The following is an 18767-nucleotide window of genomic DNA, read 5'->3' as shown; positions in this document are numbered from 1 at the left end:
TGCACAGGAAGGAGAACAGGTATTGAGACTCCCATGCAGTGTAATTCACAACATGAAGGGATACTGCGTATGTGTGCCAGTTGCACCACGGCATCACATGCGGTGGGACAAGTTGCCTTTTTTTACCACTCTTCCTCAGATATTGCCAGGTTAGTCAGAGGGATTTGCACCTTTCATTTTATTAAATCAGCATCATGAAGGTTCTGTGTTCATCTTAAATATTGCCATATAAGATTTGATCTGTTTCTTTTTGCCCCGCCATATAAGATAATTACAGTTTATCGCAGGGATACCTTAGTATAAAGTACCAACAGCTCCACCACAATAGATAAGGCTGAGTGCTTTTCTCGACAGTTAAGGAAGCTTTTTGAGAAGGTATCCATCCAGAATCCTCCCACCAGAAGCTTAAACCTGTTGCTAAAACAAAAAAGGCACAGTGACTTAAGAATGCATCAGTGTCTGTAAGTCACCTGACACTGGCTAAATAGACAGATGGGACCTATAATTTTCACTTGGCTTTCTGAATCACTCTTCAAGATAATAATAGCTATATCAGTATACCCACAGAAGAGCCAGTGAGACATAGACCTAGACCATACATAACTTAATTAAGTGTCCACATGCTGGAATATGCAACACATAGAAATATTAGCACACACCTGGTGGAAAAAAAATAAAAACAAACATAAAATGTTTGGCCTAATGGGTTTCATGTATAAAATCTGATTTGTCAAAGATAGAGACAGATGTAAGGAGAGAAACTTGTTTGAATTATGAGCTTCTTGTTATTTATTGGTTGTTCTGGTAAAAATGGAATAAAAAGTCTAGGATGAAAAAGTCGCTTCCCTGAGCGAGCAGAACATTCTCAGTGGTGCACCACATAAACCTTCCAGTGGTCAGAGGCTGTTTTTAACCTTTGTGTGGGATCTAAAATGCCAAAGAGCCAAACGTCTTTCATTAATCTCAAGACAAAAGCTCCTTGCATCAGCACAACCTGCAGCGTGCCAGCAGAGTGAGACTCATATCCTATACTTTTAGAGAGAAAAATGGACCACCAGGTCTGGACTACTCCCACCTCTGTTACAGCGCACTGCCTGCTCCGTCCTCCTCCTGTACCTTCTTCTCCTTTTTAATTAGGAAGGAAATATTGCCAAAGGTTTGATGCATAAGGAACAAAGCACTTAGCATGTCTGGCCCTAACTAAGATTCCTCATTCTGGTTCCTAAAATAAATCCATTTATTGCTGCCTCCTGGGTATTCCTTCTCATGCCTAAAAGGACCACGATGTTGATTATATCCGCCATAGACTACCCAAGCTTAAGCTGTGTGGCCAAATTTAAATGAAAGAACTGTGGGATATGAATTTGCATAATGCACACATAGAGAAAAAGGAGAAGCTTGAAGGTAAAGCCTGAGATGAAGTGACTTCTGCTTCTCTGAAGCAAAATGTCCCCATGCCCCTAGCACCACCAACACCACCAAAAGATCCACTCCCACATACAAATTCTGTCCTCTGTTAAATTACTACCTTAACTCAATGATATATCCTCAGATACATCTCATACACATTCATTCTAATGTTTAATTCACTTGAAAGTTGAGCACAGGGCACGTTTGCCTTTCTTTACGCTCCCTCTTTCTCCTTCTCCCGGTGTCACCAGGTATTAAGTCACTGAAGCCAAGGACCTTGTTTATGATTCATCTGGAGGGAGGCTGGAGCAAGTAGTGGTGCCCACAGGGCAGGCAGCTAGCAGGCTACATCCCCAGTTTCCTCGCTTTCCTGTACACTAACAGGACACTGAAAGGTTTCTAAGGCTCCTCATGTGAAAAGAGTATTCTTGTACAGATCTTCTGTTTCATGATAAAGGTTTTTATGATGTGAATCTCATGTCACAGTGTCTAAAATTAAAATTGTATGAGGCTGTTTTAGAAAGGTGATAATAATATGTGCATATCTTTTTTTTTAGATTACTAGTAGTTTTCCTCCTTGTGGTAATCCTGGATTATATAGGCTACAATCATCTTTTTACCAGTACTAGTAATGTTCAAATGTAATAGTTTCTGTTTCCCCACAGAGGCTCAATTTTATGGCTTCCCATTTCCTTTGGCCAAATTGTTGTACATCTCTAAAATATCTCTTCAGTCATTTTATGATAAATTACTGATGACATTTAAGCCTCCTCCAATCCTCTCTCAGCTAATTGCATATCAGATCTTTAACAACCTGTTGGAGTTAATTAACTGCTGCAGTAAGTGTGTGTGCGTATCATAGTGGGGCTTTTTTTTTAATAGGGCGTCTCACAGTGGGTAAACCATAAACAGTGCTAAAGGTTAGTTTAAAGCATATGTTCCACCACAAATCAAGCTAATCTCACAGCAGTTTGTTTCTGTTGTTCCGCTATTACCGGTCTCCTTTGTTTGTAATGAAAAGTGCTTTGTTATTTGTGGCAGACTGCAGTAGAGAAGTGTTATTGAACATCACTGCATGTCAAAAGGACTAATATACCACCACAGTTCAGTGAGACTTACTGTCTTCTTTTAATTGCTCTTTTAATTAACTTGTGTCTAGCCTTCGTCTTGTCAGAGGATGCCCAAGAATGCCATTTAGCACAAGGTAATGAAATTAATCTCTCATTGACCAAGCAAATGTAGATTAAACATTATGGCCAAATGAAATGAGCTGGTCTTTATTTACTCGTAGGGGGGGGAGCCACAACTCTCTCAGTGGTAGCATAGCTGAAATGTCAAGGGGATAGAGGGGAGTGTGTTTGGCATTGAGTCGAGAGTGTGGCCGACCAGCTGCATAGGAAGAGAAGAGGACGCAGCCAGCACTGGAAAATAGTACGAAATTCTCCTTCTCTGCCTCGTTATCTCAGGAGAGGCGACTGCAGACAGTTGATGAAAACAGGCCGCTAATCAGTCAGTCACACTCACACACGTGTTAAGCTCCAGACGCTAACATAGACACACACACCTCGAGCGCTCAGGTTCCCTGTCTTCATCTTTCTCTTGCTCTCTCACTTTGCATACAGCATTTACTCGGAACGAGTGCAAAGGACATGACCTCCAGTGTAAAGACGCACTCAGTGGGTAAACACCATAACTGGTTAAGGCAGGAGGAGACAACACGTGGCATGTTTGTTTTTTTTTTCTCTTGCCAAGTGAATTCTTCATGAAAGTTTGCAGCATTGCTTAACACTGACTATAATGCCTGTGGACACAGATATGAATGCTATGCCTCAGTGATCTTGAAAACAGCCATATCCTTTATGTAATCTAGAAATATTTTAATATGCACATTACATGCTTAAAAGTCAATTGCTCCTCCAAGGATCTTTATGTTGTTATGGGTTATATAATAATTTATAGCACCCCAGTACTCCACAAAGGGGCATTGTTCAGTCAAGCATTATTGTAAAAGGTTTTTTGGCACCAAAACAGGTCCCACTACTGTACAAAACAAAAAAGGCATATTAATATTTCTATGGATTTATGGCTTGAAATCCTAGTAACAATAGCATAAAGGGTTTTTTTTTTCCAATCCATATCACTATATCTAAGCTCTGTATGATGCTAATAATTCTTTCAGATTGCCCTCATTTTCTTTGGCACATCAGTTAACAGTTTCCACACCACTGGCCTATTTTAACATCCTCATCTATTGCACCATTAAAACACACATGCACACACAATCACAAGTGAAAGATTTCTTAGTATTTTAGGTGGGATAAAATTCAGTTTAATGAATGATGACTGTGGATTTGGGAACTGGCTGTGCTTTATCATGGAAACCTCTACTGGGACAGTGTGAGCTGACTGTAGAGACTTTAGTTGTGACCTTAGCCCCATTTCCTTCTTGCCTGTGGTGTCAAGTAAACACAAGTAAATGTCCCTCTCCTAGACGGAACATGCTGCCTTGGCCAAGCCAGCGCCGCACCTCGTTTTAATCAGGCTTTGGGGAGTGAAATATGGGCTTGGCTAGCATGCTGTACCCGAGCTCCATTCATCTGGTTTCAATCTTCTCTACGCCCTCGGATGTGGCCTCATGGGCATTCCTTTTCTGGGGTGGTGGATAGAAGTGGTGCTGAGCAGCACAAAGGGCAGGCATATTGTTTGGAGGAGCGTTCTTGTACTTGCTACATAGTGAGGCCTAAAAAAGTATTTTTTGCTACAGAGTGAAGACATTGTGGCCAGTCCTCACTTTCTGCAACACCTTTTTGAGTGTCACGACTTGGTTTTAGGGTTCAGGTTAGAATTAGGGTTGTGGTTAGGCATTTAGTTCTGATGGTTAAGGTTAGGGTAAGGGGCTAGAGAATGCATTATGTCAGGTCCCCACCATATAAATCACTCTATTGTGACAACTTGTTTTAAGGTTAAGGGTAGGATAATGGCAAGTAGTGGTTATGGTTAAGGTTAGGGTAAGTCTCCAGGAAATTAATACAAGTCAATGTGAAGCCTCCACCAGGAATAAAAACAAGCATGTGTGTGGAAGTGTTAAGGGCCTGCAGCATGCAGACAGAGACTTGTACTATCTCAGGCTACTTACAGAAAGCTATAATGCTTTTGCATGGTAAAGCTCCTCTGAAATGTACAAATACGCTTAAAGTATCTACTGTAGAACCATATAGTCATTCACACTTTTCTTGAATGAACTTTAAATTGTTAATGTATCTTTTGCCTTATTTTTCAAAGTGAAACGCATTTCACATACCTCCGGTGTAGAATATCCTGCTTTCAATTAATTACAGCCCAGAGGAGCATAGCACACTGAAGATATGTGTTTGCATGAATGAGCTTAGCTAATCATAAGGACAGATGTTAGGTTGGTCCATTAGCTCTCCTTAATGAGCCTTAGTGAGGCCTTTCCTGGAAGCCTTGCTGCCCCTGTTGATCTCCCCAGCCATACACTCACTCCTCTGCCTCTTTCAGCTGCCCACCGGGCGACACCTTCCAATATACAACTGCCAAAACAGACATGGCATCTGCTCACATCTGGGGAAATGGCAGTCATGTCCTTCCTAGCCACGGGGTTGGGTGGAAAGGTTACCTGTTTGCCCTTTGCAGCAGTAGCAACTCCAGCTATAGCATGAGCGACTGTAACAAAATCATCCTCTGAGTTATACACGAGGCGTTCTCTGCTTTGTTATTTTCCGCTTAACCAATCAAGTAAAATCATATGTCTGACGCATACCATAAGACTGACAACAACACTAATATGTCAGTGCCACAGGCCTGGGCGGATGGAGAGAGGGAGTTAGCGTCCCATCTGTTTTCAATTAACTGATGAAATGTACAACATGGGAGCTGCTCTGCTGCATTTAGTTGCTTTTCTCCTGTGGATCCAGTGAAGTAAATTACTGTCTTTTCTGAGAGGCTTCGCTGTCTAACCCCAGGTGAAGTTGAACTTTAGACAGTGACAAATAATGGCAGTGACCTAAATAATGGAGTTAAATCTGAGCATGCAGAGAGCCAAGGGAGAGGCAGAGAAAACTAAGGGAAGTATGCAGAATCACCACACGCTTCTGACTGTGTTCCCAAAATGTAGCGCTTGACATGTCGACATTGGGGCTATATGACAATGCTTCTAAAGCCGAGCTTTAGTGCTGCTCTAAATATAGCACTATCTCTAGGCTTCTTTTCCTCTCTTTCCCCTTGTTCATCATGTGCCAACAAACTTAACCATATAGCCCACTGTGTCTTTTATTGTCTTCCCACAAGTTGTTAAATGCTTCTTTTAAACACCATTGGGGTATTGAATTGCATTTAATAAAAGTCAGGGGTGTAGTACTTTATGGTGTATGAGGTAGATAGTATTTGAAGTTTCCATTGGTCTCGTGCTGTTGTGAAGCATCCATCATCAGAGAAAGTCTGGGCAACCATGATACATTCCACTTCCTGTGGTGATATACCTAGTCAGCTGTATTTTCAAACTAATGGACATAAAAAAAAATTGCAGATTGCAGCAAAATGGACTTGGCAGCACAAAAGCTTATTAAGTATTGATCCGCTGAGGTCAGTGCCCACGTCCAGCCACTCCAGCACTATGAGAGGAGTTCGTTCACATGCTTGCCAGCCACAAATTGAGATTAGACCACATAAATAACAGGGAAAATTGAGGAGAATTTTGTGTCCTGGGGAACAGAGAACCGTGCCTGTGCTTGCCTGATGTGCCTGGAAAGGCTATACCGTAGGAGAAAATGGTTGTTTAAATGTGCACTGTGGGGCATTGTGACTGTTTATTTCACAGCTTGCCCATCTGTCTGAACCCCAGCAGTGCTTAGCTGATATGATATTATGCCATACCAGTGCCCAACAGGAAAGATTTAAGTTGATCAGCAGCTGACGAACGTGTCTTCTACAATGTTTTAATGAATATCGCTCATCTCGTTTCTCACTGCACCATCTGTCAGCCAAGCAGGGTCAGACAGAGCTTGAACTCAGCATAAAAACAGCCTTCAACTGTGGTGTCTGTGCCTACGCTGGAGATCTCAGTGATGAATATTTTCCATTCCTATTCACAAAGCCCTGCCAACAGAAATACCTTAATGGCACACAGACCAAGAAATAAGCTCAGCCCTGGGACAGAGAACAGAGGAACTGGAAAAATGTTCTGTGCAGAAATGGAAGGAAAGTTTTCTTTGTGAGGGAAACTGAATTTTGTTTCTGTCAATCAAATATAATTTCTTTTACTGGATTTGGAGTTGTTTTATTTTGATAGCTCAAACTGCTGACTTATCACCTTGAATCCAAGCAATTGTTTTTTTCTTCTGTCTTAGACACATGCCAGGGAAATTGAGTTTTATAAAAAAAAAAAGTGTTATTATTTCAGAATGAAGTTTTTTTTTGTGCATGTTATTATGTCAGCAGACTCACTCTCCTCTGTCCTCCATTAAAATGTGTTTTCTCATTGGGGACAGCAGGTTTATTCACAGCTGTGCACATGTACTGCAGGGAGGATATGCCCTTTGCACACATGCACATAGTCACATACAGAATAGCTTCAATAACCTTGGTGATAAGTTTCTACAAGACGTTAGCTCACTCACCTCTATGCTGCGTGCTACTTCATATAGTCTCAGATGTGGAGACTCATGCAGAGCAAAGAGAATGTGTGCACACACTGGTTTGTTTAGGCTTTGCCAGATGTTGGGAGGGACCATTGCTCCTGCAAAACAAAGAGGTCACTGTCCAAGTCCCATTTAACTGAAGCATGTTATCTCATGCAAAACAGACAATTTGAAATTCGGATCAGCCTATTTTTTTTTTCAAGCTGACTGTGGCTCTTTAAACTGTTTAACACCACACAGCACACAAGTCAGGCAAGATGCATTGCTGCAATTACCATTTTAAATGGGGACCACCTCCAAAATGATAAATTGGTTTTTAAATTGTTTAAAAAACTAAAATTTTCAGCTAATGACAATGATTGTTTCTTTGGCCATGAGAACTTGTCTAAGCCTTTCCACTCATGTAAACTGTAACTAAGCAGCATCTGTTGCACAGGTTGGTCAAAGTGGTGTATATGAGCGAAGGACTTTAGACCCTTATTATGACATCCTCTGTATTCTTTGAACCTGAACCAAAAACTACAGAGAGCAGCTGTGGACAGCTACACCCTTGAGTGTGGGTGACGCTACCAGCATTGATGAGATGTGTATAGGGCTGTAAGCAGGCTTCACTGACTCTCACTCCTTTGGGGAATGGTGTAATTAGCTTTTTTCCCCATCTCTTCCCTACTTCCTTATTTTGCTGAGGGAGAATGCAGAATACTTTGGGGGAATTAAAAGCACTTGTCGTGAAACTAATTTCAGATCTATTTTGGGAACCTGTCAACAACATTGGAGCCCCTATCGCTCAGCATGGCAGCATTGACAAGGTTGTGAAAGGGATGCTAATGACGGCAATAAGAGTGCCACAAGGTGAGCATTTACCAGGGCCTTACGTTATTCAGACCTTAGTGGTATTTCATCTCTCTTATCCCATTCCCATTGTTCCACCCTCTCTTTTCCCAATTGCCTTTCCCCTCCAGGTTCAAGGGATTGACATAGAAATAATTCCATCCCTTCTTTTCCTCCTCAGACTCTCCAGACAAAATTCTTAGAAACCACTCATAAAAAATGAACATGAACAGGATATCCCTGACTTTTGGGAGTTTTGCTCCAGATGACTTATTCCTTTAGTGACCCTTGTAATGCTACAAAGTAATGGAAATACAAGGGTGACACTCAAGCCAACTAATAGTGAGTATAGGAATTATTTCATGATTATTTTATATGTTTACTAGTTGGCTGGCTAGCATCTAATGTGGCTGTTAATTGTGAATGGAGGTTATGTGATCAGTTTTTTTTTTTTATATTTCAGCTGTCTCTGGGTGCTGTCATTCATCCGTGAATGGTATACTCTCACTAGCTACTTGTCAGTAGGATATGCTACTTTCCTTGGGGGACGGAGGGGCACAAAAATAGAAAGCTGTGGCAAGATAATCATAATGTAGTGAAGATTTCTACTAACAATTCTCACTAGACCTTAAGGACAGGACAAAAATACTAACTAATGTCTAAGTATTGAGGTGTTAGGTGGACAAAGTTAGTCAGGAACTGCTTGTGAGCTACTGCTAATTAGCAGTTATCCCTTGTTTCTTACTCATTGCTTGGTAATGACTCTATGGGCCTTCCAGTGGACTATTACCAGCAAAAGGTCCTTTTCAGCAGAAAGGAGCATCATTTGCTGGGGATAAGGAGGATTATGGGATTTTATCCCTTCAAAGCACCAGCCTCCAGTCAGGAGGGAAAAACGGTCCTTTTGATTTTCAAACAAGCAACATATTCATGAGTTGGACCTTGAAACTACACGGAGACTAGTGTGTCCCATATGCAAAACATGTGTTTTAATGGGCCATGGTATCTTGGTAGATTTAAAGTGATTTACCCCTTAAGAAACTGTAATTAAAAAGGGAGCTGCAGCTCTATGAATAAAAGGTTCTCTCTCAGTGTGGGCATGAGTGTTGTTTCTGTAAGCACTCAGTTTGCACTAACTGGGGGCGGCCTCTTGTCTGCTGATTCATCTGAAGATTTCTTGTCGTTTTAAGCAAGTCCATCTCAAAACCCTCAAAGATATCAAGAAAGAGGGAAGAGCAAGATGTATACTCCTACCTGTGAATTATAATTATAGTATATGTATATGTTTTGAATTTGAATATCCAATTCAGGTCAGAGAAGACTGCTGGGAGCAGATACAGCCTTTTAAAAAGCATGCTCAGCTCTGACTATTTCATTGTTGTCTCATCAGCTTTATGCTCCTCTCAGCATGTCCTCAGCTAAAAACTTTACAGTATGTCACCAATAAGAATAGATGGATTGTACTGTGTTTAGGACCTAGTATATATTTGCCCTGTCTGATTTTGATAGTTTCATACATAAAATCCTTAATTATGGACTAACTGTTCTCTGTCTTCTGCATTTAACCCTGTTCCTTGATGAGCCTGTAATTGACAGAAGATCAGTTTTTGCACAGACTGACAGGGTTGGGAGGTGACTGGTACTGTTGCCTGCTGCAGCAAGGTTGTACATATTACTCAGATGTGTGATTAGTCTGTATGCCTAATGGCAGCAGCTGTATTCCAAATTATACATAGGCTTGTGTGCTTAGATAGTCCCTTGTATTTCTGTTATGCAGATGGTCAGCCATGGAAGTGTCTTTGTTACAGAGCATGTGTTCACATAGAGCATTTGCTCTAGCTGTCACGCACATACATAAAATGTAGATGGCAGTGGTGGAGCACATACTCAGATTCTGTACTCAAGTAAAAGTAAAAGTCCTATGTTCAGAATTTACTTAAATACAAAAGTATTAGCATGAAAGTATACTCCAAGTACCAAAATAAAAAGTTTCGTATTGATGCATATTATATTATTGAATTATAATTATTGATGTATTATTGTGTACATCCCATTTAATGTTGCAGCTGATAAAGGTGGAGCTAATTTTAACTAGCATATATGATTGTAATTTAAAGTATAGCTGGAGAGCTTGCAAATTTCCCACCAGGTATCAACAAAGTCTTATAATTATACTGAATCTTGTTCTGTTATTCCGATTCTAAAAAGTAAATAGTAACTAGAGTTATCAAATAAATGTAGTGGAGTAAAAGATAGAAGAAGTATGAAGTAGCAGAAAATGGAAATACTCAAGTAAGATACAGATACCTCAAAATTGTACAGTGCTTGAGTAAATTACTTACTCTCCACCTCCTGTAGATGGGCACACATATGTTCTATACAGTAAAAGTAGTGTGAATCTGCACAGTGGGAAGTTATTACAAGAAATAAAATAGTTGTGAATTTGTTAACCTGTTTCTAAAATCACTGTTGTGAGGGTATAATCCTGCACAATAGTGACACTAGTAGGTGCTGAAAATAAGGCAGTGTAGCATCTCTCCATCCATTCCCTTATCTTTTTACCCCCACCTTAATCTCTCTCTGTCCCACTCTTCCCTTCTGATCTGCTGTGTTTGAGTACCAGAGGTCATAACCTTTGGACATGGCAAAGGCCCCAGTCAGACCATTGTGCTGACTGAGGGGATATGGGGCTTGACTTCTGGCAGTGTGAAAGATCCAGGCCTGACTTGTTTGTCTGTCTGTCAGTCTCACTGGTCATGCTATAATAAGATTGCAGAGCTCTGTAAGGCGGATTTACTGGAGCACAACTCCCCCTAGGGCCTTTTCATAGAAATTGGTTCCTCCATATTTCACCCTAGCCTCTCACTCTCTCTTTGTCAAATGTGTCTTTCTCTCTCTCAAACTCACTCTCCCTTTCAAAACCTCTGGTATTAGGTCCCACTTTCCTTTGTTAGTCATGATACGTCTTTTCCTATCCACAAATGGAAGCATGAAGCTGAGCCACATGGAGCCGAGAAAAGAACACAATGGAAGAGAAAGAGAGAAGGAAGACATGGTCTGGGAGATGGCCCCAGTTATCACAAGTCTTCTCCACACTTATCTCACTCTCATTTACGTGGCCTTTCCCATGTCTTTATGGAATCTCATAAAGACATGTGATTGCACACACAGCACTGTGACCAAGATTGTTGTCGTGGTTAATATGTTTCACAGTTTTGGTTGTTATTAGTTCACTGTACTGCAAATTGAAATTCCACATTAACACAAATTTGTCTGACAAAACAGTTTTCATACTTTGAATGCATACCTGCCACAGAGATGAATTCTGCTGTTTCTCATAGTTGATGTTGACACAAATGATGGGCTCTAGCGGTCCAGCTGTCCCAGCTGTGCACAAAGAGATCAATCCAAATGTCAACTCAAACTCACACCAAGGCAAGCTTATTTTGGGAACGCTGTATCATCCATTCCAACAGCACAAAACCCCCCCCTCTGTAAATATGTGGCAAAATGGGGGGCAGTGACTGGTTACTGACCAGCCCCACTCCAATTTGTCTGACAGTTCTTTCTGTATTTCTGGGCAATGAAGCACCCAAGCAATACTACATTTAGTGACCCTAGTCATTGTTTGAAGGTCGATTTAATGAGAAAAAAAGATTCAGTGCCCTGTAATTCTCTGCTTTAAGGTAAACTCTTCCATTTACAGAGCCTACAGTTAAAGCAGAGATCAGTTAAGGAGAAGGTGGGAGGTGTGGAAGGAAGCAGGAAGCTCTTATCGGGCCTGTTACACAGTGACTGGTTCAGCCCCAGGATGCTGAAGAGTGTGAGAACCCTGATTAAAGGGGTTAGCGTGAGGAGCCAAGGGAAGACGGTGGGCACAGGTGTCTCAACAGATTCCTAAAGTGGTGAATTCCAAATGAAAACCTTAAACATGATTGACAGCGAGTAGCCCAGAGCTCAGGTTTATAAGCTCACAAAGTAGAGACAGAGCTTAAACAAAACTTGAAGAATATGAGGAATCCACCAGATGATGCCATCAGTATGGGCGAAGCGGTTTTAGACGAAGTGGTTTTTATGAGGCTACTCTTCACCTCTGTGTCCTGCGTCAGCAATGACTCACTGGTTTCACATCACAGAGCTGACATTTTCATTGCGCCAATATCACTTATGAGACAGGGCGTTGGCTCCTGTGAGGGTGCACCAGTGAACAAGTGGAAAAGCGCCCAATGAGTGCTGATGCATTCACTGGCCATGTTTGGCCTCCTGTGGAACATTTGACACCATGTGTGTCTGATGTGCACAAAGGCATTCTTTCAGTGAGTAGTTGTGTGCTGAATCATTCCTCCACAGACATAATTTTTTGTTCAAGTACATGTCCCGTATCTTTATGCTTATTTATTCTGTGCAAACAAGAGGAAGCGTTGGACTTCCAAACACTTATTAAGCAGCATAAAAATGAATCGGAGTTGTAATAATATTTACACAACCTGTACATTCCTGCATGATTCCAAGTTAAGGTTATATATATAGTGCATTTCATGCGCCAGGCATCGACTCAGTCTGCTTCAAGAATAGCAAATGAGCATCTGCTGGGTTGAATAACTTTATTTTAAGGGCCCAGACTGGAGCTGTTGGTTCATTTGCCAATTAAATCAAAGGCAGGTAGTTAAGTTAAATGTTGTAGAGCCAAACATATCTGTCACATTGGATTGTGTACGCTCAGCAGAGGCAGAGCTCTGCTGTATTGTAAAGTCTTATTACCGGGTGGAGAGTGTTGAATATCTCAGCAGTGCACCACACCCTTTAAATGCACACAAACAGACACAACACAATCCATAGCTTCAGCTTCCATCAACCCCCAGTGACGCCTCTGGCTAATTCCACTCAAGCCCACTGGGCTGTCCAGCATCCTCCATTAAATTGGCTTTGCAGCTCACCCACTGAGACCCAGACCCTGCCGGTGTGTGACCAGTGCCCTAAGTCCCTCGCTTGTGCACAGACTCATAAATGCAGCTACTTTTTACGGCAACCCAATCTCTTCACTAAGCAGATTGTGTGATTTATTTTTTTTTAGCATGTGTTGTGATATGACTGCATGACTCATTGGCAATAGTTATGGATACTGTCAAATATTAAACCTGCTTCCTTGTCACATGTGATCATTAGAATGGGGCCAGAGCTAATTTGGAGAATGGTAGTAAATAAAGTGACTCAGTAACAGTGCCCCTACAGTTTTATGGCAAATATATCCATGAACCTGCTGTGTAGCTTCTCTATAATCAGGAAGCTTTGTACATTCCCTTCCCAGGCCACAACTTCCCATAGCTGTTGTCATGAATAAGAATGTGTTCTTTGACTGCCCTTGTCAAAAGGGGGTAACAAAAGACCATAATACGTCTCTCTCTCTGACCTCTTGTGCCAAACTCTATTCCCATTCAAACCCATTCTGTCTCTGTTCAGTGTCAGGGTGTGACGTATCTCAGCATCTGTCAGATAGTGATTGGGATTCTGGGTCATATCTCCTGTATCTTTCATCTCAGTTTCCTCTATCAGCTCGGTTTTGCTTCAGCAGCATCTGCCTCATGTCTCAAGTTTGTGTCAAGCTAGTGTCCCTGTTTGACATCTCTCTACCTCTCCTTCTCCATTTTTCTTCCCCCCATTTCTCTCTTTCTCTCCTTCAGTCCTATTCAGCCTGCTGTCAGCGGGTGCCCAGACAGAGATGAAGAAGGTCGTAGGGGACAATGCCACCTTACCATGCCACCATCAGTTCCCATCATCCAACCCTCTTGACATCGAGTGGCTACTGCAGAAACCAAACTCCAAGCAGAAAGTGGTGAGATAAGATTTCCTTTGCTTTGTGTTTTATCGCCACCTTGCCATTGTCATATGATGATATTTCCATATGTGATCCTAGATAGCAGTCATATTTGATATTTGACAGCGACTGCTATCAGAATGATCAAATCAGAATTCATGTGATTTTATTGGTGCCTCGTTCCCCTGCGCATGCACTTATTGCCCAACACCCTCATTCAGTGTCGGGCCCTCACAGGCAGGTTAAAAATAAACACAGAGGAGAGCAAAAACAGCGGCAGGGGTCAGTGGAGAGATGAGTGTGTTTCACATTTGTTGGACATTTGCGGAGAAGCTTCTGGTCAAGCTGAGGTAGAAGGAACATGTGGTTACAGAGGGTTTTTTGAGGAAACTGTGCAATTTGACCGTTGCACATATTACTGTACATTACTCTTTTTATTTTTGTATGCATGCAGCTCACATTTCAGTTTAATCTACCCACACATGGCAACTTAGGAGCTCATCTGTGTTTACACCAGAGTCACGTACAATACTGCACATGTCACTTACAATGAGAACCACCAGCCCAAAAAGATCAATTCTGATGAAAAGATGGAGCCTTAAGGCCTGTAATGTGAATGTAGCTTTGTTGTTGCTTTGGCTTTTAGGGCATAAACTACTTAAGCTTCTGCAAAGTATGGTTAGAAAATGTATTGTTTCTTTGACAGGTCATTGCCAGCATGAGCAGCTTGATTTCTGTCCTCCAGAAGTAAAAAGTAAAACAATTTTTATGCTGCTGGCCAAACATAAACATGCGAACAACTTAAATCCAGTCCATCATAATTTTGAATCGTGGGCCGCAGTATATTTCCAAAATGACAGTAGAAACTTTGTGCTACAACCTCTGTCGGCAGCTGCTGTATTTTTTTTTTCTTTAATCTACCTTATGTACGTGTTTTCATCCATTTTCTTTCCCTCTATCCCTCTCACTTTTACACACGTTTTATCTATCGTCCACCGAACTCCATTTGGGTTCTGCTGACTGATTTCTAACCGGAGCCATAATTGTTGCACATTAACTCAATGACTTAAGTTACTGTGGCACTTCAGGTTTTAGTGCCTTCCACAAAGGAACAATCACCCTGCAAAATGTTCCCTAACCTGTCTAGCATTTGTAACCTTGGACCCTTTATTGTTTTCTTACAACATGGAAGGCACCAGAAAAACTTGACAGTCTGAACAACACGATTTTCAATTTCAAATTTTTACCAGTGTGAATTTTCAGCTATTATGTTTTGATCACTTTTGGTCTGACAGATGGCTGTTGGCCTCTGAGCATAGCTAATACTAATGTAACCTGAAGAACTGGAACATTTTAAGTTAGCTAGGAATTGTTATCTCAGTGTTAGCTAACAGTCGGAGCAGCCTTATGCAGTATCTTTCTTTAAAAACAACTTCAGAGACTCTTGGTTCTCAAAAATCTTTATTGCACACTGCTTCACCAACACAGAACAGCAACGGTAGGACAGAGAATATGTGCACACCCCTTTAAAGGATAGGCACATTGGAGGATATTTACTAAGCTTTTGCAGCTCATTTTTTGGTGCCAAACAGTGTACATCTTTATATGTACTAAGGAGTTGCAGTGGGGTTTTGCACTGGAGAAAAAGAAGAAAAGCAGCACCTCAGGAATTTGCATGTCAGGTCTCATGCAATATGTGTTTTAGGACATTTCCATTCATGGATGCAAAATTGAGAGAGGAGAGAATTGAATTTTATTCAGATATTCTCAGCGCCTGATTTACCATCGCTGTGACAGAAGGAACTGCGGCTAAAATTAAATGTCAGGAAAAAGCGGGTGTAAAATTTGCAGCACTGCTCTCAGCATGGCAGCGGTTAGTCATTTGAGAGTTAAGACTGTGTTTGAGGAGGGAAAGGGTTTTTGTAAATCATTTGCCAGAGGAGAATGTGAAACTTTCAGGTCAAACCATACTGAATGAAATAAAAGATGATTTGACGGTCAGGAGACTGCGTGACTGCTATTCCAAAATATGTTTGTTGATTTCTTCTACCATACTAATGTTCAGTCACTGTAAACTTAAAATTTCTTCCAATAGGCTGCAGGCACAGGCGCAGGCAGCAGATCCCAAGCAGAGGTGCATGCATATTAACACTTCTCCGGCTGCGCTCATTTACATTATCGGTGCTGGTGAATACGCCACTAAGCTGAAAAGTTGTGCCACAGTATTTTGCACCCCAGATGGTAATTTGCAACAGGTTTAATAAATATCCTCCACTGTTTCTGAAATATTAGCTCAAATAATAAAGTCTACACCACCCTGCTTTTTTTGTAAGTTATATACATACCTCTCTTTTACCTAATGATTTTTAGGGCTTTATATCATAAGACCGAATTACATCTGAGCACTTAGGCATCTGTTACATGCTCTGTCTTTCCTCACCTGAGGAAAAATTATTGTTTAGCAACTTAGCATGTGTCCAGCTGAAGGCTAACAACACAAGAGATGAAATCAGTTGATGGCAGTTGTAGACTTCATCATATCATTCAGCCTTAAATAGCAACATTCTGTCCTAAGTAAAGCATCACCTGGCTGAATGTCTTTACTTGGTTTGTGTCTCAGATCATCTTTCATTTCAATGAATTTGAGTCACTTCCTGTATCTGATTTAAAAAAAAAAAACAACATACAATCTCTCAAGTTTGCCTGGTTGCAACAAACTGTACAAATTGCAGCCTCCAGTCCAAAACTACAGACAGGTGTCAAATTGAAGGAAAAACCTGAATAAATGAGCGCTCTCTTCCAGGATGAAAATGTCCCCATCTATATGGCATAAGCGCTCACTGAATGGTTTGATGAGTATGAAAATGACACCAGTAAAAACCTGCAAATGCAGCTAAACTGAGGATTTAATTGGACCAGTGTGTTAAACAGCGCTCTCCACCACCATCACCAGATGAGAGTACGGCGTTCCAGAGACTTGTACAATCAAAGCCAAGGTGCATACAGGCTGTTCTGGTGCCACATGGAGGCCCAACATCTTAGTAAAATGCTTTATGTTAGATGCTTTTAAAATATGTCCCACTCTGTGTGGGTGCCAGCGCAGTGTCACTTTGAACCTGTAGCTGTGGCATAATAATGTACAGTGGGTTTGTTTGCATTCATCATGTGTTTGTTTCTGCATTACCAGTCAAAATTTTGGGCCCGTTTTCCCATTGACTTGAATGGGACAGTGTGTCCAGATATGTGACCGATAGTGTACATGTTTGTATGTTTAGGTCTGTGCATGCATGTGTATAAACAGCCATTTGTCACCTGTGATCACAGCAGGTGCCCCTGTTTCTTAGCCACCGATGTACTGTGGCACCGGCATTTAGCAGTCCCCATCTGCAGGCTCTCGCTTGCCCTGAGTAATAGGCCACTGTGACAGCTGTGTTTGTTTGTGTTTGTGAATGTGGAGAGAGACATGCAAAGACAAATGAGGGTAAGATAAAAAATAAGCAAAGACATAAACAGGCAAAGAAAATAAAAACTTACCCAGGACAGGTTTACAGATGTTATATGTCTACAGTGAAGTATCAAATCATCAAATCCTTTTATGAACCAAATCTTGGAACCTTGTGCTAAAATTTAAAGGAGAAAAAAAATAATGTGTCAGTCACAAACTACACACAACTGTATTTTTTGTGCTCGCCGATTCTGAATGTTGGCTTCAAAGTTCTGATAAAGATGTACTTCATCTAATCATTGTTTCTTTTATGTTTCATTTTTTATTTGCTACCTCGCTTTTATAGACAGTTGAGTAAGTAACTTTTTCAAGTTAAGTTGCTTTTAAATGTAGATGAAACTAAAGTAATGGATTTTTTTTTCTAACTCAAGAAATCAGCCATCAGAGAACACTGACGCTGTGACATCTCATGGTAGTGACCTGCTATAAATATCTGAGAGTCTGGCTCGACTGAGTGTCTCACTTTTAAACACCATATTAAAAGCCTGGTGAAGAAATTCTAGTGGAAGTTAGGTTTCTGTTATTGACACAAGACCCGTTTTTCATCACAAGTTAGGAAAATCTCGCTTGCGCCCACCTTTTGTTTTTTTGCCAGTCCTTGATTATGGTGACCTGCTATGTATGAATGCTTCAACTAAACATCTCATGAAACTGGATTCTGTACATCATAGTGCCTTAAGATGAGTCACAAACCTTAGGCCGTTAACTCGCCTCTGTATCTTGTTTTTGAGATGTTGGCTGGTCATCTCTCCTAATGAGTTTGGGACATTGATGTACTTTCATTTACAAAACCAGATTTTGTACTCTGCCTTCTTACATTTGTAAATATATTTCAAAAAGAGCAAAGTGCATTTATTTATAGTCTGAACATAAACTGTAGGCTACTGTGTAGGTTACTGTAGGTTACCTATTACAGTATGTTGGTTATGAGACATTTGTTTAGTGCTAACATCAAACGAGTGCCACTGTGGGCACTTTAATGTTTATCTCAGCCCCCAGAATAGATTTTTATTTGGTCAATTTGACAGCTCAGCTTGTAAAAAGAGCAGAAGGAGATAACAGCTCTTACAGATAATCAGCTAAATGAACATTGGCAGGATACTGGCAGTCCGGCAAATGCATTCATTTGTAAAATATTATTTCCCAAGTGTTATTTAAAAAGTGATCGTTAAAAATGTTACCCATGAGTGCTGGTATTTAGTATATCCTCGAGACTGTGCTGTCTGTGCTGTGCATACACCATCATTACAGATATGCCATTTTAAGGGTTAATGGCATATCATATACAGTATATTGCTGTTGTGACATGAAATTGGGTTAGAAATTAGGTTAATCCAATGAGTTGTTAAGCGATATGAATGCTTTATTTGGGGATTGGTTGCACTAATTAGATGAATACTCACATCACCAACAATTAAAATGTTACTTTATATTGCCAAGTCTTACAAGATATTGTAAAAGTCCCTTAGAAAAGTGAAGTGACAATGGGACAACTGTAACCTAACGGCCACATACATAAGAGTTAAGGATTTAAATTTTTGACTCAGGA

General features: G+C 40.8%; 1 protein-coding gene across 1 annotated transcript in view; it reads left to right on the top strand.

The window, feature by feature from the left end:
• clmpb (CXADR like membrane protein b) overlaps positions 1–18767 on the top strand; it is a 69351-nt gene that overhangs the window by 38131 nt on the left and 12453 nt on the right. The window contains exon 2 of the mRNA XM_020600409.1: positions 13580–13731. Coding sequence (XP_020456065.1) covers positions 13580–13731 — 152 coding nt within the window. The remainder of the gene's footprint in view (positions 1–13579; positions 13732–18767) is intronic.

The sequence above is a fragment of the Monopterus albus genome, unplaced genomic scaffold, assembly GCF_001952655.1.
Source record: "Monopterus albus unplaced genomic scaffold, M_albus_1.0 scaffold46.1, whole genome shotgun sequence".
NCBI classification, from domain to species: Eukaryota; Metazoa; Chordata; class Actinopteri; order Synbranchiformes; family Synbranchidae; genus Monopterus; species Monopterus albus.
The sequence above is the reverse complement of the archived record's forward strand: the minus strand, read 5'-3'. Positions and strand labels throughout refer to the sequence as shown.